General features: G+C 39.0%; 2 protein-coding genes across 6 annotated transcripts in view; one reads left to right on the plus strand and one right to left on the minus strand.

Annotated features, from left to right (window-relative positions):
- Window positions 1–12,159, minus strand: part of COG5 (component of oligomeric golgi complex 5) — a 182,987-nt gene extending 170,828 nt beyond the window's left edge. For both annotated transcript variants that reach the window (XM_068994824.1, XM_068994815.1), the window contains exons 1-6: window positions 12,071–12,159; window positions 11,094–11,233; window positions 10,063–10,120; window positions 7,094–7,148; window positions 6,926–6,995; window positions 1,851–1,971 (exon numbers count right to left, since the gene is read on the minus strand). In XM_068994824.1, the coding sequence (XP_068850925.1) occupies window positions 1,851–1,971; window positions 6,926–6,995; window positions 7,094–7,148; window positions 10,063–10,120; window positions 11,094–11,233; window positions 12,071–12,125 (499 nt within the window). In that variant the 5' untranslated portion in view covers window positions 12,126–12,159. The remainder of the gene's footprint in view (window positions 1–1,850; window positions 1,972–6,925; window positions 6,996–7,093; window positions 7,149–10,062; window positions 10,121–11,093; window positions 11,234–12,070) is intronic.
- Window positions 12,126–26,393, plus strand: part of DUS4L (dihydrouridine synthase 4 like) — a 40,467-nt gene continuing 26,199 nt past the window's right edge. The window contains exons 1-7 of one of the 4 annotated variants that reach the window (XM_068994862.1): window positions 12,126–12,215; window positions 12,587–12,721; window positions 12,998–13,119; window positions 16,473–16,590; window positions 17,999–18,121; window positions 19,437–19,663; window positions 21,137–21,451. In XM_068994862.1, the coding sequence (XP_068850963.1) occupies window positions 12,612–12,721; window positions 12,998–13,119; window positions 16,473–16,590; window positions 17,999–18,121; window positions 19,437–19,663; window positions 21,137–21,384 (948 nt within the window). In that variant the 5' untranslated portion in view covers window positions 12,126–12,215; window positions 12,587–12,611 and the 3' untranslated portion in view covers window positions 21,385–21,451. Of the gene's footprint in view, window positions 12,216–12,453; window positions 12,722–12,997; window positions 13,120–16,472; window positions 16,591–17,998; window positions 18,122–19,436; window positions 19,677–21,136; window positions 21,452–26,228; window positions 26,379–26,393 lie in introns of those variants that run through there. The other 3 variants (XM_068994870.1, XM_068994885.1, XM_068994876.1) reach the window with 3 other exon arrangements.

The raw sequence follows: 26,393 nt of genomic DNA on the forward strand, positions 1-26,393 counted from the left end.
AGCACAGCACAGTGATTCCCCAGTCATATCCCACAACCCAGGTTCCCTACAGCACACTCCCTTCCCGCTGACTCCCACAGCAGTACCCATGCTGACTCCAGCCCCCATGCACTTTCCTCCCCTTGGAACAGAGCCACCCCACACCCAGCAATCACTGCCTCTCCACACGGGACAGGGACCTCCAATTCCCTGCACCAGCATCTCCTCAGGGGGGTGTTCCCATCCACCCAGGTGCTGGGAGGCATGGCCAGCTGGGAAGCAGGAAGAATTCAAACTAGCCAAGGTGGGCAGTAGAGGGTAACAAAGGACAGGTAGCCAAAAATGAAGGAGGGATGCAGATGGAGGGGTATGAAAGAAAAAAGGAAGAGATACCAGGAAATAAGATGGAGAGAGAAATGACAATAGACAGGTACTTTACCTGGCCATAAACCATACAGAATTAAGGATTAAATTAAGGACCCCAAGCCGTGGCTACTGCCATGGACTGTAGAATCAAACTCAAAAGGGTCACCCAAAGGGACACACTTCCCTTCATCTTTAACAATAATTACTCAGACTTTGCTGAGCTTTAGGAAAAGACCAAGTATTTGAAAACAAGAAACTCAAAAAAATGTGGCATTTTAAAAAAAGAGTTTGCACTTTCTTTTGTTAAACAGTGAAAGAAAAAAGAAGGCCAGCAGTAAAAGGCATTTTCTTTCAAAGAAAGAAATCCTAAAACCTACACTAAACATCTCAGATTAGCACTAAATTGTACTAATTTGTTTAATAGGATCTAGTACTCAAATTAATCCCACAACACTTGCAATCCAGGTAGTTAACAGACAGTATTACTTTATATATTCTGAAGCTATAATGCGAGAGCAAAATGGAAAGAAAAGTAAAAAGAATCAGAAAAAATATTCTACCTTAGAATGATACAATTGGTATTTAAGTGCTTCAATCAGACTGATATACTAAATAAATATATAAACTTTTTGTTTGCAACACAGCATCTGCCAGTTTTAAGATTAAGTCATTGTCTAATAATTTTTTGATCACACAGTATAAAAAGAGCAGTAGTGACAAATACACAAAATAAACTTCAGGATGATTCTGAATGTTTGATAGTTCAGCCCTCCCACAACCTATTTTTGGAAGTTGGAATCTGATACCATTAAATCAGAGGAGAAACAGCTGGCAAGATACCATATACACCACCACCAACTATCTTCAAGACTAATGGGACGCTCCTCATTGCATCCTTCAGCCTGCAACCTCCCAAGCTCAAGTACAGAAAATATTTTAGCAATGTAACGTGAGCCTTCATGAGAACTACCCCATTATTCTTCCTAGAAGCCAATAAAATAAAGGGTAAGTTGGTCACTACTGCAGCAGAACACTTCCAGTATCTGAATTAGGTTAGGTATCTGTATATCATATCACCTATGGCTTTCATAAAAGTCACAGGGCCAATATCTTTCTTTTAGGACATAAACTAATTTAAACTATGCCTTATCATAGTGCAATGTCTCCTAAAAGCTAAATATTTATCTGCTGCATCTGAGGATGTTTTATAGAAACATAAACCAGTAAGAAATTGCTTCACAAAAACAATGTTGCCCAAAAGAACACAAGTTATCATAGAATATTCACATTATTAACTACCTGTATTTAGAGAAATCATATGAAAAAAGATAAAGGACTAATAAGTTCTGTCCACACCATTTCTCAATTTAAATCAGGAAGTAGAAAGCAAGAACCACAGTAAAAAGTTTTGGGTGTTTCTTTGTTTTTTAAGTCAAACACTAGTGTGAATCATGTGAGTGCAAGCTAAAAATATATCTACAAGTAATTAAGACTTAAGGACTCACCAAGTTCATTGAGACTCTGGGCAGCTTTTGTTATCTCTCTGCTTCCTCCTTGCAGTTGTCCTTGAAGTCTCTTACTGAGATACAAGATGCGTATTATCCTCCGCAGCAAGTCACAGGCAGCCTGCAAGGAAATTGTGGCATTAGGGGATATTATCAGTACATTATTATCACATAATACCAGTACTCAAATGAGAAAACATCTTAACCAAAAAAGGAAATGTGAATGCAAATAAAAACAAGGAACATTAGAACATTAAAATCCCCTTTTTCAAAAATTTTTAATATGATTCTATGTTATATAGACCAAGACTTTGAAAAGCTGGTAATTACATTCATGGGGCTACTGAGATTATTCTGTCACTACCCACGCAAAAACAAAGGAAACTCAGAACCCCATGACAGAGGCATGCTCTATTTCTACTTAGAAGTGAGCTTTATTTTACCTTGTGCATGTCTCCTCAATACTCCTCCCCTTTTTAAGCTTTAGCAAAGTTAAGAAGTTGGCTTTGCCAATCAAATACTCATCCAAAATAAACAAAATGGCAGCAGTTACTTCAGAAGACAATAAAACTTGAAGACTAAATTGTTATTATAGGTATTGACTCTTATGGTAGGCATATATGTAAAAACTAATTCTCAGCAAAACGTTCAGAAGGCCAGTTACCTTCATTCAGCCAACTGTTAGTTCATATTCTTTCATATGCTTATTAAAATACAAGGCATTCTTGGTTAAAAATTAAGAATATGGACATATATATAAATTTTTAGGAAACATATTAATGTATGTTTTTGTTAGCACCCAATTAGAATAATAGGCATTGCTGACATCTGATCAAACATAACAGTTTCATAATTTTTCACTCAATTAATATCTTGGAACAGCAACATTTTGAAGTGGGTAACAACTAAAGTAGAATTCAAAAATGCAACTCAGATTTCAGTACAGTCATAAGTATGGTCCAACATCTGCAATCAGATTAACAAGAGTGGCAAGTGAGAAATTTGGAACAGGTATGACATAGTGGTTTGGAGTTATTTTCCCTGGTACAGAAGGCAAAGTCTCCTGAAGTATTAACCTTATGGATATCAAAATTAATTTAAAATTACTTAAAAAAAAAATTTAGTATCCAAAATATTTAGAACCTCTTTTTCAGACTCAAGTTCATTTATTGAAAACTAATGTTAAAGTGCCTATATGAAAACATGCACAAGTCAATAATTTCAAAAAATATCCACAGCAGACTGTACAACCTGTCAGTCTCTTCCCTATGCCAGCACAAACTAACAAATCCACAAATATTTATAGTTTCATTTTATTAAACATCTAGACAGAACAAAAAGGAAAAATTAGAAAAAGCCCCACTGAGGCAAATCAGGGAAAGCCCAATTACTCTTGCTGCTTTAGGCTCTCTACCACAGTCTGAAGTGCAAGTTTTCTAAGCATTCTGTGACAACTTAACCACATGATTTCTATTACCCTTACTGAGAACTAAGTGGGGCTTATCCTGCTTTGAGAGATTAATGTATTAATTTTTATTAACTCATTTCTTTAATTAGAAAACTCTTGATCCACATATCACTTTCATATCTGTGAACTAATTTCTGCCAGATTAATCAAAAATAGCTCTTTATATAGTGCACTATGCTTCACCAAATAAGAGGGCATAGTATTATTACTTTGCTTTCAAAATTAATTACTCTCTAATCCAACTGTGTACCTCTGGCTAATGTTTTTCCCCACAAATTCAACTTCTGTTATTTTCGAACCATTGTTCACTTTACATGCCAGAAGAGTATTTCTTTTTCGTTGACTTGTTGCTTATTATTTCCTGTCCCAAGAAACAATCTTTTAAAAGAGAGTAAGAGATAGGGAAAGTTACATTTAGATACAAGAGCAAAAAAAAAGTTTTGATTACTGGCCCTGGGAATTAGTAGGAGGAAAAAAATCCAAAGACACTGAAGATGCACTCTAAATTTCATAGTGACTTCTACTGCATTGTACCCTTGACAAAGATTCTGTTTCACCCAAGTATTTTCATTTATGTGAGCTGTTCAACTTAATAAAACTCCCAGTCACTGTAAACGAATGCTATATATAAGGACGTGACAGAAACAAAGAACTGCATCTTTGGAGTTGTTCACAGATGCCAGATCCTCTAACCTGACTATCCACAATACAGAAATCTGAATTAATTCAGGGAACATTCCCTCCCTGAGTTTGACAAGTATGCTTTTCTAAAGGAGATGCTTTCATCCAAGAAGGAACGAATTCTACTGTTCAAGCAAGAATTAATTTGGAAAAGGCCAGTGGCTCCAGTTAGTCCAGGTAATTTTAAGTAAAATTAAAAATAAACCCCAATTTTTTTTGAGATTACATGGTAGCTATCTCCTGAAATTTAAAACAACATATCAACAATAACAGAAATTACTAGTACAATTTGAGTCAACAAAAAGCCTCTTACCTTTAATCACAAATTAGTTTTAAGAAATTACTGAAAGAAGACTTAATTATAAAGAAAGAGTCACTTGAAAATGTTCCAGTGTGTAGCTCAAACATGCAAGTTAATTAAATGCATATATTCTGTTGTTTATGAAGTCTGAAGAGGAGATAGTCCACTATCTTAGACTACATTTACTATTTATTTACAGTAGCATCACGATGACATCTGCTACTGGTAAATATTTTAAAATAAGAATAACTTTAAAATACAGATTTTTTTTTCAATGTTTGAAATGTTTGGCTATTATAAAGTTTTTCATACACCAAGATACTGAAACATTTAGTTAAACAGAGCTGCACAGAACAGAACCTTCTGAAGGACAAACTCCCTGTCTACACATTTCAGCTGTTAACTACTCCCACTTAGCTTGTGATCAACTATGGAAAGAGTCAGAAGAGGACAGTATAATTCAAAGCAGGAAGTGAGTCTGCTGCTGCCTTAGGATGCCATGAAGCTCTAAGAGCAGACCAAGACATAACATATACAAGCACGTAACAGAGATTTAGAATTCAGAACTAGATTTTAACAACAAACCTGCAGTGAGAATGTTTATGAAAAAGCCACACTATATTAAAAACAATTAAGGATGGAAAAATCTAGCTTTATGCAAGTCAAATATTCCTTCAGTTAGTGAGCAGTCCCACAGCAATCAATGGAGAAGTACTAAAATAACACCATCACGAGTGCAAGACGCACTGAAACATCATGCATTCCAGCAAAACATAGCTGCCAACCCTACAGATTTAGACAGAAGGCAACCTCTTACCAGCTATCTTTTTCTACCAATTGTAGATCAGCTGATAAAATTAGTAAGTTTGACAATGTCCCAAGCCACAAGTCTCACATTTGGGGGCAATTTCATGTTGTAAGCCCAGTCATCGCCAAGGAGTGAACTGTGTGGTGTGCCCCTCCTTCCTCAACAAACAAGTCCCCCAGGTAAAGGACAGCCCAGCAGTGCATCTTTAGGAGGCTGGAGAGTTGAGATTTGACTCAACTCTCCTTAAGTTCACCTTCATTTCTCAATTCAGGTATCCTGACCCTCAACTCCTCCAGCAGCATAGTGCAACATAAAGCACTCACAATATATCTGCCAACACAAGAAGGGACAGCAGCTCCTGTGCTGAGGATAGACCCTCACTGGCAGAGAATCTGGAGTCATCATTCCTCTTTCTACACTGATGCTAGAAGAGCAGCCTACCAGGCTTCCAATTACTCCGCACCTCTTTTTTCTGACTTACAGCAAGAAAAGTCAGATATTACAAATCCCCTGGCACCGCCTGAGTAATGCTGACCCTGAATGGATGCTGCTTTCACACCACAGGAAAACCCATGTAACAACCAAGAGGAAACAAAGAGCACCCAAGAAACACTTCCTAAGTCCAGGGACTCATTCTTCTCAGACATCCTTCTGCAGTTTGACCTTGTGTAAGGACAGTGCAGAAATGATCTTCATCTTTAGCCCCACATTCCTACAACCTTTTCTACATGCGCAACACACCTCAGAGAACGTCAAAAAAATCTGCACCTAAACTGCCACATGGAAGTAATGGGACTTTTGGCCAGTGGCAAGAAGAGTAACAGCTGGAGCTGAAAACAACAGGAGAAGCATCTGGCCAAAATGGCTGCACAGAGTGTTAAGAGCTCCCAGCTGAACTTTACTGCTACTGAAAGTAACACAGAAAATAGAAGTTCAGCCAAGAGACAGTGCAGCTGCTTCACCAGTCCCCAGACTAGAAACTGCATGAGTCTGCAGCTTCATCTACTCTACAACAGCAGTCACCTGCAGACTGCAATCTACTTGAGTGAATATCCACAGCTCAAATTCAGGTAAACTTGCAAAGACAAATAGTTAAACAATAACTCATTAAACACTTGTGGGGTTGGAGTTGTGTTGCGTTTCAAACCATTAACTTAATAGAATGCAGATACATGATTCCTGAAGATCTATGGAATAGTTTTCAACTACTATAAAATTATCAGTGGAAGTGTTTGACACTTATCTCACCATCATTGTGATAAGCTCTCTGCCACTGCTATCCTCTAACACAGATCTACAGTCTTCTTTAGACTCCACTTATATTTAGAAGGCAGGGACAACCATGCACCTGGGCTTACAAAACTCCACAACCACAAATGGCTCCTTAAGTTGTATCTTGACTTTTGAAGAAATTCGAAAGAATTTTGAAACAATTCCCAAACTCTTTACTAAACTGCAGCAAAGCCTGCATTAACTTAGGGGCGAAAAGCATCTTCTGCACAACAGCACCATAACATTAAATACCAAAATGACACAAAAAATTATGAGAATTTAATTAATCTGTACTCAGATAACCCTTCCCTCTTCCCTCCATCTCTCCAAAAACTCAATTAGCTAGTGCAAAGGTCAATTTCCTACTTTGCAATATAAAGCACTCCTCAGTAGCTCTTGAAGAGACACAAAAATACTGATATTCAGAAAAATACTGACAATGAATTACAGGCTACTGGAGTAGAAAAATTGTACCATGTCTGACAATTGTGGAATAACACATGTTCAAAAAGGATTTTTTAAAATATGTTTTTCATGCAACTTACTTGAAGTTTTGCTAGCTGAGCTGTGCGAGACACTATTTTGTTGTAGGGGTCAACAATTTTGACTCTAATTCTAAAAATAAGAAGAGAAATTTATTTATAGCAGTGTAAATAAATAGCATTATAGAACATAAGAATTTATACTTTTCAATTACATAATGAATCTCATACCTATCAACAGTGCTTTGTAGAGCACCAATTCTAGTTTGCATCATTTGGAGGACACCTGCAAAATAAAGCAGATTTTTTACATGGAACACTTACCAGTTATAGAGTTTCTCTTCAAATCATAGTAACTACTGCAGACTACTTTAGCATAAACCAAAAAAGTTTCCCCCTTTATAACAAAGCATCAGAGAGACCAAAATTAATAAGCATATTGGGAAATAAACTGAGCAGGTAATAGGTCATTTACTGAATGTTATGGAAAATATATAGGTAGAAAACATAAACCCACAGAAGAAACATCACTCCAAAATCCATCATTTGTGAAGTTTCAAATAATATTTAGAGGATGCTGCTTTCTAAGAGAATGATGATCAGGAATACAGTTCAAATTACATAATCTGGTATAAACACTTGAACATGATATACAAAAATAGCACAACGTATTTAACACTATTTATTTAACATAGTGACAAGACAGTTCAGAGAACCAAATGACAAAGAGGACTGAGAAGACAAAACAATCCTATTTCAAGGTTTTCTTCCTGGGCATAAGCATCTTTAGCAATAAGTAAGGTATCAATGTCATTGTAAGGTCATGTAATTTGGATTACAAACAGAGCAAACTACCTTAATCATGTTTGTTCCACATTAGTTTGGCAGAGCAGCACAAGGAAAGCTGATAAGCATGCCTGTTCTTTTCTTGGTAAATTGCAAACAAAGTATTAGGGGACAGGAGTCATTTTTGCAATACAGAATCAGCCTGCTGAGAATTTAATTAGGTTAGACAAACCCAGGCCTATGAAATTATTTTTGTTCCAGTTACTGTTAGCATTCTAAAACATACTACATTTTTGTAAAGCCCTGTTTACAAGCATGCCATCGTTAAATTAAATAAAACTGCAGCATGATACTGTAAGATGAAAGACAAACAAAACTACTGCTAACAGTGATATTCAGGTTGTCCTGTACTGTGATTGTATCTCACTCATTTTGTATAAATATGTAAATTCCCATCTTCTCCATATTTCGGAAGTATTAACTTAGTGACAGGATCGCGGATTCTCTGTTATTTAGATGTGGTATAGCAGGCAACAGATCATGAGGATGAAGATAAGAGATACAGTGAAAAGCTGACAAAATAGACTGCATTGTCTACTCTACATTGCAACAATGGGGGAAGGCCAGTGGCACAACATTGCTGCATCTATGGCTGTAATATTGCTATTAAGCATACAACAACAGCCCTCTTCCCAGAGGACAGAATAAGGATGGGTGAAAAGGCACTCTCCCCTCTCCACCTGCTCTTGAAGATACAGGATGATACAACTGATACAGGATGATGCTACCTTAAAATAACAGCTAAGCTCAAGATTCCTACTGAACTACCTATAGACAAAAAAGATCATGTAGACCAGAGCTGTGTACCATTAAAAAAAGTGCACAGGCCTAAAAAAGAAAGGACTGTACAAGCTGGGTGTACCAACTTGTAATGTTTAATGAGATTCATTTTCACACATCCAAATGACTATGCATGCTGTGAATTAGCTCCATAATCTTCATTTGCTAACTTTCTTGATAAATATACCAAGAGCTATGCATTTCTAACTTCATAATTTAAAAATCTGTTGGCATTTATCTTTTCTTTTTCTTATGAATCTTGACTCAGTGTTTCCTTTAAGAGCATAACCCTAAGTAAATGGAAAAATTTCAACAACTTTGAGGTGAATTGAATTTTATCTTTACTTTGCAGTATTAGTTGTCAAACATGCATTATTTACCACACCTGCCTTATAGAAATGTTTCCTAACTGAGCAGTTGTTTTGAAGTACATCATTCTTTCCTCAGAGCAATTTTTGGAAGGAATGCCTTCAGAAACAACCATAATTTCAGAAAACAGAATTCCACTGAGCACAAATTGCTGAAGATTGTTACTGGGATGTATTTATCAGTCACAAGACTGACTACAGATTCCTGTCTGCTTAACTGGAAAATGAACACATATTTCAGTCTTCTATGCTTGATTCTCCAACAGTTTAAAAAGCTATTCAGGAGCTACCATTGCTAGATTAAATAGCCATTTCTTTAATTTTACAGTTGTATGCAATTACTGACACAAAACAGTGTATCCAAGCAGTTACTAAGACTAAGGATATACTGTAACTATCAGTAACCAGAAACTCTGGTTATGCCAAAACCTGAAAGCAGAAAAAGGAATAAATTACTTATCAAGTTACAAAGGGGAAAAGGGGACATGCTACAGACATTCAAGCATGTTACAGAGGTGAGTATCTGTCTGCACAAAAACAACCCAAAAACCAACCAAACCAAACCATATGACGTTCTCAGCAAAGTGACAAAGAGCAGAATGGCAGGTTTCATGAGCTCTTGGCACAATATAATGCAACCATTTTCTATACAGATTCAATGGTTCCTAAGTAAGGCCTTTGAAAATCAGCAGTTTATGTTAAAATGCATGTCTCAAACAGTGGAATAAAACAAAGGTATGTATTTAACTTAGTAGCCCTTTACTAGGAAAAAATATCTGAACACATTTTAGAGTATGTGTTATAGCCTCTTTGGTTAAGATGTGCAAACTATGCAACACATGCATATGCAACATAAAATTGGTGCTTATGGCAACAGATACCTGCCAATGTTGCAGCAAAATTAGGCTTATTTAGAAAAATAAATTAAAAGGTCAAAAAAGGCTTTATTGCTAAAGTTGCTCAGAACACTAACAAAATACATTTTTCTATGAAGCAACTACTCCAGAGAAGTATCAGCCAAATCTTCTCCCTGGAGCTCCATCTACTGATGTAAAAAAAAAAAGCTGCCACATGTTACTCCTCAGAAATCAGATCTGGAGCTTTAACATTTGGGGCCAAAGTTGGCAGTGAATCAAGTTCCCCGCACCGATTCTAAAAGTGCTTTTTCCCCTGTAAGAACAGCCAGCATAATATAACAATATTGACCTTCCAGGGATTCAATTCCAGTTGCTTGGGCCAACAGATCTTCATGTCTTGCAACAACCTTAAAAAAACAATATAGAAATCAGTAAGAGAAAAACGAGGACATGAGCCTAAAAGCAGTATTACATATATCTACATCATTCCTACATTAGGCATTTAAACATCAGCATCTCTACATTAGTCAGATACAGGAAAAAGCAGGTATATCTTACAGGAGAAAGGTCTTCAGAATACAAGGTGTTTTAATTCACAAAAGCAGCAAGCTCAGAATGAGAAGAGGGTCCGTAACTGCAGCAGAGCTGACATCTTAATTAAAGCCAGCAGAGCAATCACATTTCAACATACCTTCATATTTAATAATAATTGTAAATGTGAACTTACTAATCATACCATAATAATGTACATTAACTTTTTTTCTTACTATGACATTTATAAACTAGTTCCCAAAGAACTTACCAACTGAAGCAGGGGGAGGGAGGAAGCAGGTTTTGACACTACACACAAACTTAGCAAGTGTTCTCATTCCAAGGTCTACTGTGGATTTATGGTTTCTGTGTAGAAAAAGTCTTTTACCATCAAAACTCAAAAGCCTTTCTGAAGGTGTAGAGGTATGTTAACACAGGTTATATTTGCCTAGCTAAAGGTAAGTCTTAGGGCTTATGCTACTCTTCAGCACAGGATGTAAGGGTGCAAGTTCTCCCTATCTTCTCACAATGCCATCCTGAAACACAGCCTCAAGTGTTTATGATGGTTGATACAACCATTTGGAAAGAGTCTTCCTTCTTACAGGAGTAAAACAGCATTCAGTGATAGAATACAGAAACTGAAACAGTACATGGCTTCCTGGTATGAGTATTAAACGTGGGCTTAACTGAGTTGTCAAACTCAGTACTAGTGTAGCTGCAAGTTGTACCTTTAGTAACTGCTTGCAAAGGACACTGGGCAGTTTCACAAGTTACAAGGTCATAAGATTACTACGTTTTTTACTAGTTTATATCAATCACCCCGGAGTAACAGGTATGCTTTAGACTTACTTGTAAATGCAGTTCTTTATCCAACTGACTAATACCTTGAGCAAGTTTTGCCAGTTGCTCAGCTATCACAGCCTGATGGATGGACTGGGAAGTGTAAGCTTTCACATCAAAGTCTTCTCTGAAGAAGTCAGCATAACATTCTGAAAAAGGATTTAGATTTTATATTCATGCTTCAGAAGAATGAAGTAATACTTATAGCCCTACAGTGTACAGTTCTCTGACCTTCAGTTACTTCAGCGTAACAGTGAATGTTCTCTACATCACATAGTACAAACTTTAGAAGAGACCACTATCATGAGAAACAAGTTTGGAACTGGTAACTGGGGTTGGTGTTTGTTTGGGGGATTTTTTGGCAAATGGAGACAAAGACTCATGTTTATTCCCCACAACCTTCTCTTGAGCAGAATACACTAAAAAGTGTATACCTTATTTTTTCAAACTTTACAGTGTAACCAGCGTGAAGCTGTTGAGCCTGTACCCATAACCAAACACACCAGTCAGCTGCAGATCACTGACAAGTGGCATAAGACTGAACTCCATGAAATCATAGCGGATTTCGGCAATAGTATGAGTTTATAAAACAATTAAGAAATGATACTGCGATGGTGACTCTGGATCAAGCAAGATCAGAATTCCCAGACAGCTACTCCTAATTCAACCGGGCACCTTCGCCTCTCCTTCCACTGCAATTTTTTTTCCTTTGGGAGCAAGCGAACCCGGGCACACTCCATCCCGCGGCACCGCAGACCCTCGGCCGGCGATCCCTCCCCGCACCGGGGCACTCGCTCCTCCGCCCAAGCTTCCCCTGACTCGCCAGCGCGGGGCTTCCCCGCCCGCCTCTTCCCGGGCTCCGCCCGCCGGGCCCAACGCCACCCTCGCAGGGGACCCTCCGGACGGCCGCGGACGGGCCCCCGGCACGCTCGTGCCGGCGAGAGCTGTGCCCGGCGCTGTCCCCCGTGCCCGCGGCCGCGCCTCACCGTCCGCCCGCAGCTCGGCGAGCGCCGGGGCGGGGGCAGCCCCCGCCTCCTCCATGCTGGCGGTGCCGGAGCGCGCGCGTCACTCCCGGACACGGCGCGCGGCGATGATGGCGAAGGCGCGCGACGGAGCGGGCGGCGGCACGTGGTGAGCGGGGCCGCCGGCAGCGAGCGCGGCCCGGGCCGTGCCGGGAGGGGCCGTGCCGGGAGGGGCCGTGCCGAGGGGGCGCCGTGCCGGGAGGGGCCGTGCCGGGAGGGGCCGTGCCGGGAGGGGCCGTGCCGAGGGTGGGCCGTGCCGAGGGTGGGCCTTGCCGGGGGGGGTCGGAAGGGGCTGTGTCGCAGGGACCGTGCGGAGGGGGGACCGTGCCGGGGGGGCTGTGCCCGGCATTCTGCGGGGGAGCGACTTCTGGCCCGACGCTTCCCCAGAACTCGAGTGCTGCGTAAACTGTGGGGCTCTGCATCATGGCCTGTGAGAAATAGCTGAATAACGAACGTTTCAGGCGCTGTTTGTTTTCCCAGATGCTGATAGGACTGTTAGCTATACATGATTGGTGATATCAGAGAAACGAAAGAATGCCAACTAAAAGATCCCATGGATTTGTTTCATTCTGGGCAAGTTGTAAAAATATGTGCCCCTATGGTCCGCTATTCAAAGTAAGTAGCTGTCATGTCAACAGTTTTCAGTGTATTTTCTTTGTTTAGAAACTTGTTTCTCAAGTTTATCTTGACTAAAAATGGGTGATTACATTCTTCTCTTTTATTTAAGACAGAGGTGGATGTGGGACATGTTTTATTTTACATATTTTCATCACAGAGCTATACATACAATACTCGAACATCTCCACAATACTGCGTGTTAGAACAGCATTTTAGGATAGCTAACAGAAAAATGCCTTAACTATTTACCTCTTAATTTTCATGTGTCTGCAGGTTGGCTTTCAGAACCTTGGTTAGGAAGTACAGTTGCGATTTGTGTTACACACCAATGATAGTGGCAGCTGATTTTGTAAGATCTGCAAAAGCCAGAGACAGCGAATTCACAACAAACAAAGGTATTACTTTTAACAAACCATTGCTTTGTCAGAATGTTTTATATGGTCATAAGCCAAATTGGCTAAGTGAATGAAGTCTATCACACAACTAGACATCTGTTAACAATTTTGGCATACTGTCAGATTGATTAATAAACCATAGAATATTCTAAGTGAGAGTAAGCACGGTCTGGTGATAGTGGGTCAAATGAAATAGTGGAAAACCTTGTCTCCACCTGAAATCGAGGCCTCCAAAGTGATTTACATCTGTGGGGGTTGACCACACATAGCTGCTCATTCATTCCTCCTCCATTCTCCCAGCAGCACAAGGGGAGAATAGGAAGAGCAAATGCAAGAAAAATTTATGAATCAAGATAAAGGCAGCTTAATAAGTTAAGGAAAGAAAAAGGGAAAGAAACAAGTTATGCAAAGGCAATCACTTCCTACTAGCAGACAAATGCCCAGCCACTCTCCAAGCAATAGCCACTCTGGAACAAAAATTCCATGTCCCAACCCACTTTCTTCTTTTCCTACCACTCCAGTTTCCTTGCTGAGCTTGACGTTATACAGTATGGAATACTCCTTGTTCCTGTATGGGTCAGCTCTCATAGTTTTGTGCGCTACAAACTTCTTGCCCACCTCACTTGCCCACCTCAGTCTGTTTGCTGGGGGCAGGGGTAGGCAGAGTGAAAAAAACAGGAAGTTTTGACACTGTGCAGGTACTGTGCAAGAGCCAAAACAATTGTGAATTTTCAACACTGGTTTTATCACAAAATCCAGACATACAGGCTACTACAAATGAACTTCAAATAAATTTGACGAGTAGCTCCATCTCAGCTAGACCAGGTACAAGATGACAGTAAGATTCTTTTTCCAGCAATTGTTTCATGTGTGTTTCAGAGACAAACATTTAATTCATTGCCAGAAAAAGTTTTCTAGTCCCTAGCAAAAATAAAGAGTGTTGCTAAAGGTGAAAAAAGTAATAGACCAGCCATTGATACAGTGGAGTCAAGGACTGATGAAAGAAAAAGGGTTTCATATTAGCCACACTGGGAAGTGGAAGGGGCTGGTGGACAAGTTGAGATGCAAGAGCAAGAAAGCACAGAAGAGATTGGGAAGTTACAGCATGGCTGGGGTTGAGGGGGAGAAGAAAGGCTTCAGGCATGGCACAGAAACATAACCAGAACACCTATAAAAAGTAGAAGTATGAGGACTTGTACAGTGTCATGGCTGTAAAGAGATCTGAAATATGTGGGAAGAGGTGACAAGAACGATACAGATCTGTTGGCATGAAGCGGCTGCAGCAGAACTGTGTGACAAGGAATGTACGAGCACAGGCTGCAACTGGAGGAATGAAAAGCACCACTAACGTGCAAGTAAGATCAGCATGTAGGGTCTGTGAAGTGTGATGATTTAGTCTATTCAGGCCACAGAATTTGTGGTTTCATAAGTGTATATGTAACAGGGAAAGTGTATTTCACTGTTTCAGCATTGACTATGTACTGTGGTGCATTATTGAAATAGAACAGAGCAATTACAGAGAAAACTCACATTGGAAAGCACAGGCAGACTCTCTTATGAGTGGAATTCAACTTCAAAAAAACCATGAATAACTCATTCTACGTAAAAATAAATGAGTAAGAACATAACTGACAGTGTATATGGCTCAAAGCTCCGCAGTTACTAATTTGCCCCTTAGAATTTACTTACACTTTTGATCTACACGAAGTCTGGTGGCACTGAAGTTCTACAGGTCAGATACGGAGTGTATTCCGGGGGGTGCTGGGACAGGGAAAGAGGAGATGAAATCTTTTAGTGTTGTAAACAACATCTTTTCCCTGCTCACTTCTTTTATGCTGTTCTTAATTTTATAGGCCTCTAAAACATTGTCTCATGCTTTGACCAGCCTATACTATTTACATTATTAGCATTTATACTTTCTGTGTGGTTTTATGTTTAACTTGCGGGCTGTTTGGGGATTTTGTCTTCTAATTAGTGGAGTAGGTTTGCAATCTCTGTTTTACATTTTCTTCTGCATTAATGTTTCTTTGTTGTGTATTTCTCAAATAGAGGTAGATGTTCTTTGTGGCTGCTGCTAAAAAATTTTATGTGGCTAGACTCAGTGTTTTTATTATTTAATGCTCATCAAAGAGAAACTAGGCACATGGGCTTATTCTAAAATATTAGCTATAACAATGCTCTTTTCATCTAGAGCATTGTATTAAAGGGACACTTTTGAAAATATACATGCAATTTTTTTTTGCTTGCTGGATTTTTAAGTAACCTCTAGAAGTGTCTCAGCTTGATTGAGAGGGTACTGGTGGCCTTTCTTACTTAATCTCCACCATTTCAGTAACTATTCATTTCCCTCTAAAACAGAAAAATCTTCAGAAAGCACTTGTGGTCTCTTCAGTACCAGAAGTGCACTTGTTTCGTGCATTTGTTCGATCATCTCCTTCCATCAGTGCTCAGATATCATGCTGCTTCTTCTTAACTACAGCAATTGTTTATATGGAAAGTGAGTGCTAAGACTGCTTGAGATACTTGAGATGCCTTTAATGTAATGCAGTAGCTGTAAAAGAGGAGAGCATGTTCCAAATGACCATCTGGCTCTCTGCAGGGGCTTAGTAAATCACAAGTAGTTCAGCAGACCCAAGCAGAGGAGCACTGACACTTTGGTTTCTCACTTGAGACAAAGCTGCTAGAGCTGCCTCTGCGCATGAGTGCTCATTCCAACTCTTGAGTGTCACGTTGTGGATAAAAACAGCCATGTTGGCACAGAAAAGGAAAAAGAGGGGCTTGGATGAGGAAGGACAAAGTTTGTGGGTGGTTTAGCTCCCTTCTGAAGGGTTGGTTCTGTAAGCAAGTTTCCCACCTGGCAAGACAGACATGGCATGTGCCATGTCAGCACAGCAGAGGGGCAGCATGGAGACAAGGGGGGGCAGCCTAGGAGGGGAAGCATGAAGGCTGCTGAAAATTAGTGATTGCCTAGTTTCATAGATGGTCTTTGTGAAAGATTAGCAACTGACCAGTTTCAGTCAGAAATAGTGTATGTTAAGCCAGCAACTGTGTAGGACACCTATATTTGTCTGAATTTCCACCTCTGTTAATAGACATACTTAATAACCCCATGCCAGCCACCTTTGTTTATTTGTGATCTGGGGCTCACAGAATGACAAAATAGATGAGCTTGGAAGGACCTCTGCAGGTCATGTTATCCAGCCACCCTGTTCATGCAGGGTCACCTATACCTGGTTGCCAGGACCATGGTCAGACAGCTGTACAATATACAAAAAAAGCATTCAAAATTTAGAACTTGTTCTTTTTATTTTCTGGGAAATTTTAAATCTCTAAATATCTTTTCATTGGAGTAGGTGATCACCCACTGATTGTTCAGTTCGCTGCTAAAGAAGCACAGGTTTTGTGTGATGCTGCCCGTATCGTCTGTCCTTTTGCAGATGGAATAGACCTAAACTGTGGCTGTCCTCAGAGGTAAAGTTTTGAAAAAGCTGGGTAAATACGGTGAAATAATTAGAGACTAAATACTTCCTTTTCATCATCATTCCTATCTTAACCTAAAAAGAGGTTTCAAGAGAGTAAGAGCTTTTTAACCTGTCAGAAATGTCTATGTGGTAAGGCACTGTTCTGAGTGCTCTGAGATGCCTGTCACCGTGGTGAGACTGGGAAAACCAGTTGTATTTGCCAACTTGCCTTTATTAATTTCTTTGAATACAGAGTGTTGGCTCAGAAGTGAAGTGCCCATCCCTTCTTGACAACTGTTAAATGTGCACTCCCAAAAAGAGCTTGCTGCAAATAATTTGCAGAGTGTTTTGAATAATGATATAGCAATTTCCAGAATAATGAGGCGAGTCCCTGATGTCTCAAACTTCTGCAAGTGAAGGATAGTCTTCAAAATAAAATTATACAGATAAAGTGCTGAAAATAATTTCTTCCATCTTCTATTTAATTTATAAGTATAGTGAATTAGTGATCTACTTCTCACTTAAAATTCATAAAGATTTTGTCTTGACACTGAAACAGAGTAGTAAGATTGTTTCTAACTGGTTCAATTGAGAACCATCTATTACATGTTTGTCAGGCAGTCTTTTTCTAAATGAAGACCTGAAAAATGTAGGAAAGTAAAAGATAATATTACGGTGCAAATACTTAATTTCTCTGTTCTAATTAGGTTGTCTTGACTTAAAACTATAGTATTTGAGAAAACTTTTTTGGAGAGATCTGAGGCTTCTGAATGGAAGTACTGGGGTTTTTTTTAAGCTAACTATAGTTAAGTATGTCAAACTGTCTGTTCCTTTTAGGCGAAAAATACATACTTACATTTGAATCCTTTGTTTCTTGTGCATATTAGTTTCAAAATAACAAAAGTTTCTATCGTCTTTTTTATAAGAAAAATTATTTTAAAACTGCTGCTGTTAAGTGGAAGCAAAGGTTATTTTTGCCAGTCAAAACAGTGAGAACAGAATATCACTAAAATAATACCATCACTTGCACTTCAAAAAAACTTCCTTTTCAATCCAAAGTTTTCATCTGTTTGAAAGAAACCCATGACCAAGGGGAAGGGGAAACATCAATATATTTATTTCATGCATGCACTGTAGATTAAATTTTAATTTATCTTCCTTATGAATCTATTTTATGGACAGAAAATTGAACTTAAAGAGATTAGTACTTGTCCAAATTTCTAGTAGCAAAATGGAGACTGAACCAGGATCTAAAAGCTGTATCAAACTGCAAACAAGTAATTGATCTAAAGCCAGTACTATCTCTGATTACTTAACCACATATTCTGAAGGTCATAAGGAAAGAAACTGATGTATGTGACTGATACTGATCTGCATTTCTTCAAATGTAGAATATGAATGTTCTTTTTCTTTTAAAGATGGGCGGTTTCAGAAGGTTATGGTGCTTGCTTAATAAATAAACCTGAGCTTGTTAAAGATATGGTGAGACATGTGCGGAGTCAGATCGACAATCCTAAATTTTCAGTATCTATTAAAATAAGGTAGGTCTAACTTAAGTGCTGTTTGTGGTACATGGAAGAATCTTTCTTTTTTTTTAAAGAAATAATTTAGTGTCATAGTAATAATATTTGTAATTCTGTTAATGTAATACTACATATTATACATATTATAGTAATTTCCTTACGTGTGAAGACTGCTGAGATTTTTTTTGACTCAGATATCTGGGGCAATTAATACAAAACTTAGAACCAGCACAGCCTTTGACTACTTATCCAGATAACATACTGTAAACTAGAGTCCTCTTGCAATCCAAACAACATGAAAGTACAAGTTAAAAGATTAAAGGGCTTCTGTAAAAGAAAAGCAATGCATAGTCTATATCATCACAAGGATTTGCTTTGCAAGCTGTTAGAGAGCAGAGCCATAGCTGTGGTTGGGTATAAAGGGATGGGTAACAAAACTGGGAGCTGCTCTCACAGCTGCTGTAAGGAATACATTCTGCTTCCCTACATCAGCTTCTAAACTTCTGTAGACTTGTTTTGCATTGCTTTGTGTACAGCACAGAGAAGGTTCCAGGGAGACCTTACAGCAGCCTTCCAAGTACCTAAAGGGGGTCCACAAGAAAGATGGAGACAGACTTCATACAAGAGCGTGGTGTTACAAGAATGGGGGAATGGCTCCAAACTGAAAGAGGACAAGTTTAGATTAGATATCAGGAAGAAATTCTTTACTGTGGGGGTGGTGAGGCCCTGGAGCACGTTGCCTAGAGAAGTTGTAGATGCCCATCCCTGAAAATTTGTAAGGCCAGATTGGATGAGCTCTGAGCAACCTGGTCTAATGGAAGATCCACTCTCTCCATAGCAGGGGTGTTGAAACTGGATGGTCTTTAAGGTTGCGTCCACCCCAAACCATTCTATGACCATTCTTGATCCATTATTTAACCATACATCCTATATGGCTTTTGCGTATTTGTCAGTTAAGTTTCAACTTAGTTTCCAGTCCTTCTGGAAAGGGGAACTATTATAAATTGGATTTTTTTTTTTTTTCACAAAATATGCTAAATCATGGTGCTTATTTTAGATTTTTTGGGTACCCTTGCTCAATCTCTATAAAATTTACCATGTATATTATAGAGATGTGATATAATTGGGAAATGCTAAAATAAATAACAGTTTCCATACACTACACTAAACTCATACGTCTTAAAAAAACAAAAATCAAACAGTTTTCCTACAGTAATACTGTCTTTATACTGTTACTTATAGAAATATGTGGTAATTCCTCCCTATAGAGGAGTGCTTTTTATATAGGCCAGGGAAACTTACTACCTACTGCTTTCATTCCTTGCAATTTTAGGATCCATGAGGACTTAAAAAGAACAGTTGACCTGTGTCAAAAAGCTGAAGCAGCTGGAGTTTCATGGATTACAGTACATGGGAGAAGTATAGAAGAAAGGCATCAACCTGTACATTATGATGCAATTAAAATAATTAAACAAAGCATGTCTATACCTATTGTGGCTAATGGAGACATTAAAACTTTAAAAGATGCTGAAAATGTTCATCACTTGACAGAAGCAGATGGTAAGATTAAACATACTCTATTTTCTAAGTAAACTTATCAGATTTCAAGGTATTTATTTTGGATGTAAGTAGGACATGATTTGAGTGCTTTCTCTCCTTGAAGAGACAAATGAAAGAGGATATTTTAGATGCCTTACAAACTCATAAGCAGCATCACTGGTAATTGTCAGAACACTAGAGCACTGTTATTCAAAGCCACAAATAATTACTTCCGAGACAAATTACAAAAGCTCTGTGATTATTTATGCTATCTCATCACTCAGTAGTGGAGTTCGGGGGGACCTTCAGACATTCTGTCTCTTAATGGAGCTGATCATCTCTTAAAGAACTAAACTTCCACTTGGAAATCTCTGCTTCCTGCACATGGGAGCAAATTTCTTACAGTAAGAACACAGTGGAAAAGGGAAATACTGTTAAGCCAGATGGTGAACTTCAAGGACACAGTGAAGCATTGCACTTTCATTTCAGTGGTAAAATTTGGGGATTTTTTGCAGTTACTTAGTCACAGTAGATTCCTGCAACTGTCTGTGGTTTCAAGACAATATGGATATATGGTGTATGTTCTGAAAAGATAATCTGTATCTACAGACATTGTGTCTTTCAGCTAGAGAAAAACAGGAAAGAGAACAGTACATGTGGCAGGTTTCTGCTCACCCTGTTGCCTTTTAATAGCGTCAACAGAAAATGAACCAAACTACCATGCTGCTTACAGTGAATCTCCCCCCAAATACAGAGCAGGAAGGAAAAGCATAATACAAAACAATGTTCTCATAGTTCATCTGACCTTCTTCAGTAGTAAAAATATAAAGCATTCAGTTTTTTCTGTCGTGGACAGTGACAAAAGAAATTTTTCATTTTTGATCATCCTGTTTCTTAAGGAAAAACTAAGTGTAATAGATTGTATGTTGGTAGTGCAGGAAAACAGAATCCCTTAATCACAGAAAAATTACAATGGAACTTGTGTAGGTTTATCTGACAATATGGGATTAGAGTTGCAAATACACTACATGCTTGTTCAGAAAGATTTGCTGCAGATACGAGTCCTGAAATTTATGTAATTCAGCCATTGAGCTCTTACTGGAAGAAGGTCAGTGAATAGACTGAGTTGCACAGAAAATTATTAGTCCTCTTGTGTCTTTCCATCATAATTTTATGTTATAAAGGCAATAAATGTATGCAGCAAATAAAATACTATTTATTTGCAGTTTCATAAGAAAGGAAGAAATGCTTCTGTGACCTGTGTTTTGTTTCAAAATGTCTGGTATGTGTTGATAGGTATTGTAGATACTCTGATGTCTGCCGTGTTCAATGGATTTCTCTGATAAAGCTGTAATACTCATCCCTGTTGTTCTCCCATTACTATCTGTAAGCTTCGGGTGGTTGTTCTAAGGGGTGCTGCACAAAATCTACAAGAAGATTTAGCATAAAATTTAAACTAGAATGTAACTTACTGCTTTAATTTCCAATTTGAAGGTATAATGGTGGCTAGAGGACTCTTGGCAAATCCAGCTATGTTTGCAGGATATGAAGAGACACCATTTCAGTGCATCCAGGACTGGGTTGACATAGCTCTTGAGCACGGAACTCCTTTTACATGTTTTCACCACCACTTAATGTACATGATGGAGCGGATAACTTCTAAACAAGAAAAAAAAGTTTTTAATGTTTTATCAAGTACCTCAGCAGTATTAGATTATCTGAATGACCATTATGGCGTGTGAAAGTATGTTAGTCCTATGTAAACTTGTATTTTGCAATTGTCAATAAACTGCAAAAGTTTTAATTGGGTTCTTACTTTTTAGTCACATTTATATATTGTGTAAGTATCTTCAACACAGCAAAACATTATCATTTGGATGATACTATTCTATTTTTATGTCTCTATTTTTCACTCTAGAGAATATTCAAGATTCTACAAATGTGGAATTCTGTTTACAATGCACTACTACACACAGGATTGATTATTTTAAGGCCCCAGTAATTTAATTTTTCACAGGATAATTGCTTACAGCAATATGATTGCAAAACTAGGGCCTTTCTTACATGAAAGCTCCTAAAATCAGGACTACTTATAAATAATGCCAGTAATTTCAGACCAAAAGAATACAAAGGGAGCAACTACAGAAGTTTTTGCTTTAGATAACATAAGCTTAAAGCTCATCATACTATCCTCTTTTAAATTTGATGTTCCTTTTGCAGCCTAAAACTTTCTAAACTTACAACTTAGAAAAATTCTACACTTCTTATAGCAAAAGAAACACAGATGAACAATTATGGAAAGAAGGAAAATGAAAAGGGAAAGAAAAGGAAAACTAAGAGATAGTTTAAGTAAAAACTTAGCTGAATCTAAAGAACAAGACTTAAAGTTCAATGTAACTAAATTCAGGTTTTTTTATCTACTGTAGGATAGTAGTTGTATACAAGATTAAATCCCTATCATCTACCAAAGCAGAACTTTTTAGGTCAAAGAAAAGCTGACAGATTCTCTCAGCGGGGCTCTTGAAGTTCTTTCTGCCTCTTGGCATGTTGCTTATCAAAGCATGACAGCCACTTGGCTTTGAATCATATATATGAGTGAAATAGCGAAAATTAGAACAAGATAATAACATTACACACCAGCTGCATTTGTTCTGCAAGGGAAATTTCACAAAACTGTACAGGACAATTATTTGTAATCAAATAATTTGTTTTCTTTACATGTTTACACAGAAATTCATACCAAAAATTGCCTATTTTTCTGACTCTGATTGTTCTGTGAATATACATGTGAATAGTTCCAAATTTTCTAAATAAATAACTTGGTTTTGTATGCAATTGTAATTTTTTTTGTTATACAGCAGTCTGGAGGAGGGAAGGTTCCTTCTGAAGCTACTCCCCAAATGTTTTCATAGTTCAGGTATCTTAAATTGTTCCAATATTTTTAATGCAATAGCATAAAATACTTGATCATTTTTTATAATGAATATGTCTGATTTAGGCATATGAACAAAAGTTTGAAAGGCATGACCCAAGTCATCAAGTCCAGTTCACTATTTAAGGCAGCAAAGTTATGTAACTCTTCTGATATGATCACCTTCCCGATGTGCTAACAAGTGGAAAACTACAGATATGCTTTGCTCTCCTAGGCTAATTGAGACAACCTCTTCAACCATTTTTGGTGTGTCTCCCTTCCCTCAGACAGCTATTTTTTCATTCTTCTGGATTGTAATGTTTTCTTGACATTAGTTGGGCACAATTCTGTATAGCATTCCAGGTAAACTCCCCACAGTGTCTTCTGCAGTTAATACTTCATACAGTGTTTCAGTTGTCCTCAACTAATATTCATCATGTAAATTAGGAGCTCCCAGTTTTAGAGCAGAAGTTCTTATTTCCCAACTGCATGACTATGTATTTTGTACTGCCAAATTTTCCAGTATCAAGTTCATCCAATTATGGTGCAACTCAGTTCTCCTCAGTTCTGAAATGCCTCCGGGCTCCTCTGAGGTAAAACTATACAACTGAATCGTAGAGGAAAAGGATTTGTGAAACTAAGCCCTTTGTTGCCACTTTCTTGAGAGTTTTATGATTTGTCTAGCAACTATTATATGTAGCAAACTATCCCATTAGCCTCAAGGAGCAGAGAAGAAAAATTTAATATATATAATCAACACAAAGGCTTTCTTTATTTTTTCTGTTGTAGTGGGAAAATTGAATTTTAGAGGACTGGAAATACCTTGACCTATTTAGGAACTGAGTACTTGATGATTTTGAAGGCAGCAGTTGTTGTGCCTGTGTGAGATTAATCACAGAGATTCCTGCCTGAAGTACAAGACCTAGGTTGCTGTTAATATTGGTATTAATTATGGAGTGCCTGATCTGGCCTTTTGTGTATCATAAAAGTCAATGGAAGTTCATCATCCCTTTTCAAGGGTGAAATGAATCTCACGCCTTCCATTCTAAATGTTATATGCATCTGAATATACTTCACTGTGTTTCCATAGAATAAACTGCAAAGTTGGAGTCTTTGAGCCATACTTTGAACACCATATTGTTCCAATATACATAAATTGCTAAGGATGGGAGTTATTCAACTACCAGTGTTATTTTTAGAATATGGTCATATTTCTCATTAGAAGACATTTGATTACAGAAAAATTCTAATTCCGTTTAAAACCACTGGATGTAGTCCTTCTCCTTGTACATGTTACTTTTAACATCACCAGGTGGTCAGCCCTTTGATTTTCTAGTTTTTAAATATTGTTAACATAAGTACAAAGCAAATAAGATACAAAGCATTGTTTCCTATTTTAGGTTCTTTGCCTCCTGTAACTGATCCTGTTCTTTATGTTAAACCCCCCCTGCACAACAATACCATATTCTCGTAATACCTGTATGTTTTTGCAGCTTTTACCCTGCTTCAATAACCCCAGCACCCTCACACAGCCTATACAATCCCATTTTCTCTATTGCCTATTGTTAAATTTCTTAGGTCTTGTGGGTTGATGGTTGGCCAAAAGCAGTGTATGGTGATGAGAAGGCTGTCACAGAAGCCAAAACAGAACAGAACAAGTTTAAACTTTCCTTTTGTTTCAGAAGAGAATTAGTTTGATTTCAGTCCTCTAACCAGTTGCTAATATACAGGCATTTCCTATTTCTGCTTCAGAATAGTTTGTCACCTTATTGATTGAAAAGGAAGGTATTCCTTTTAACTGTAATGTTTGAAGATTTGTGATTTTTTTCCCTAAACCAGCCAGCCATTATGTATATATTGTCTGGCATGATATTCATCATATGGGGATTCAGTATAAGAGAGACAGCCTTAGATCAACAACCCAGACTTCTACAGCTTCAGTTAGAATTCCTTCCAGGAGCAGCAGAGTGCACTCAGCAGGAGAAGAGAGGTCTCACTAATGTTTGCAGGGGACCTCTCTTTTTCTTCAGGTTTCATTCTATGCTGCTGGGGAACACGCATCAGCCGCAGTGGAAGTGCACAGCAGTCAAATTCACAGTGAGTCTTTCTGAGATCTTACGAAGCCTCTAAAGTGAAAAAGCAGACTCCAAGTCTCTGGCAGTGGGAATGAGTGAATACAGTCCTATCAGTATGAGGGTATGCTAGTGGGAGAGCAGTTTACAGTACTAGAAAGAGGCGAGTAAGCAGCTCAGAAATGGAAACTGCTCTGGAATAAAAGGAAAGTATTAACGTTTTAACAGCTTCAGTGAAGTATAGTGGCTGTAGGCCAATAGCTAAAATGTAATAACCAGAACATTCGAAGAGGTTGTGTTTTGTCTATACTGCTGATTAAATATGTTTGTGAAAATGTGTTAGAAATACTACTTAAAACCGGGACTGTTCCTACTGTGTAGATTAGATTGAAATGACTGCTTATATCTCTCTCCAGTATTTGTTATGCATAAACAATTATTTGAGATGTAACCTTTCATTCAGACATTGCTTGGCAGCAACTAGGAAAATGTTGACACACTGGCTCCATCCCCAGGCTGCAGACCTGGGAAATTTTAAGTAAACAATTTCAGATTGTGAGCAGCTTCAAACAGCTCTGCTCAAAACTGCTTATGCAAGAACTTCCACCCCATGTCAGTTCTAATGGATTAGAGTAACAAAGAACTACTATTCACAGCATTTTATATATCTCATGTTGATGGAACTTAATTGGGAAAAAATTCCCTAAAGCAAGTAGCTGTATCAAAGAGTGCTGGAGATGCCCAGGTAGACAAGGTAACCTCTTCCACTGGCAGCACCTCAGCATCTGCTATGATCAACAGGAAAAAATGATCAGAGGATGTCTTTCTTATGCAGGGGCAAAGAGAGTTGTATGGCTAGCAAAAGAGGTGCTCAAGAAATGGGTAAATGGGTACGAAGGTATGGAAAGAATGTGCTTGGAGCCTTGGTACACTGATAAAAACATTGCACAGGACAGTAGGCTAGAACAGGGTTTTCTGAAGGAATACTGTTTGATTCATGAGGTCCAAACAGGCCTGTTTGAGTGCTTTAGACTGATGTTCGGTTGTTATTTGTGCTGTCCTTACAAATACTGGACCTGTTTTTCTTGAGAAAACAATTTACTGGGTCTTAATACATTAATGTAATGTAACACATGGAGGAGGGAATGGATAGACACACGCAGTATTTTAATTCAACTTGAGAAACTCATGATAGTGCTGGAGAGCAGAGTTGAAGTCCCCAATAGATTAAGCTGGAGTCACGGACCGCTGGCATGAGCACAGCAGGATTCCGCAGCAAAATGCTTACAATCATTCCCTCGATAGGAGAAAACGTAATGCTCATTTGGACCTTGCTCAGCCCGTAGATCCACGCGTTCCCCAACAGAGGAGCGGCCCCTTGGTAACTCCGCGCCCGCCGTCATTTTCGGCCCCCCCGCTCCGCAGGCGGCCCTGCACGTGTGCCCGGGCGGCCGGGCCGCAACGAGCGCGGCCTGTGCGCCGGGAGCCCCGCTCCGCCGGGCCGGACTCTGCCTCCCTCCCTGGCCCGCACCTGTCCCCGGCCGGGCCGGCGGCAGCCCCGCGCCGCCCCCGCTGTGTCATTCAGCCCCATCCCGGCCCACATTCCCCGGGCAGGGCGGAGGCGGCACCGTGTCCGCACAGACACCCCTTTCCCCCGCCCTGCGCCGCCGGGAGACTGGTCCGCGCTTCCGCAGCTCCGACCGCTCCCGCCCCTTGGCCGCCATCAGCCCCACCGGGCGCCGGCGCTGACGAGGTTCGAAGGCCGGGC

This window comes from Aphelocoma coerulescens, chromosome 1A (genome assembly GCF_041296385.1).
Source record: "Aphelocoma coerulescens isolate FSJ_1873_10779 chromosome 1A, UR_Acoe_1.0, whole genome shotgun sequence".
NCBI classification, from domain to species: Eukaryota; Metazoa; Chordata; class Aves; order Passeriformes; family Corvidae; genus Aphelocoma; species Aphelocoma coerulescens.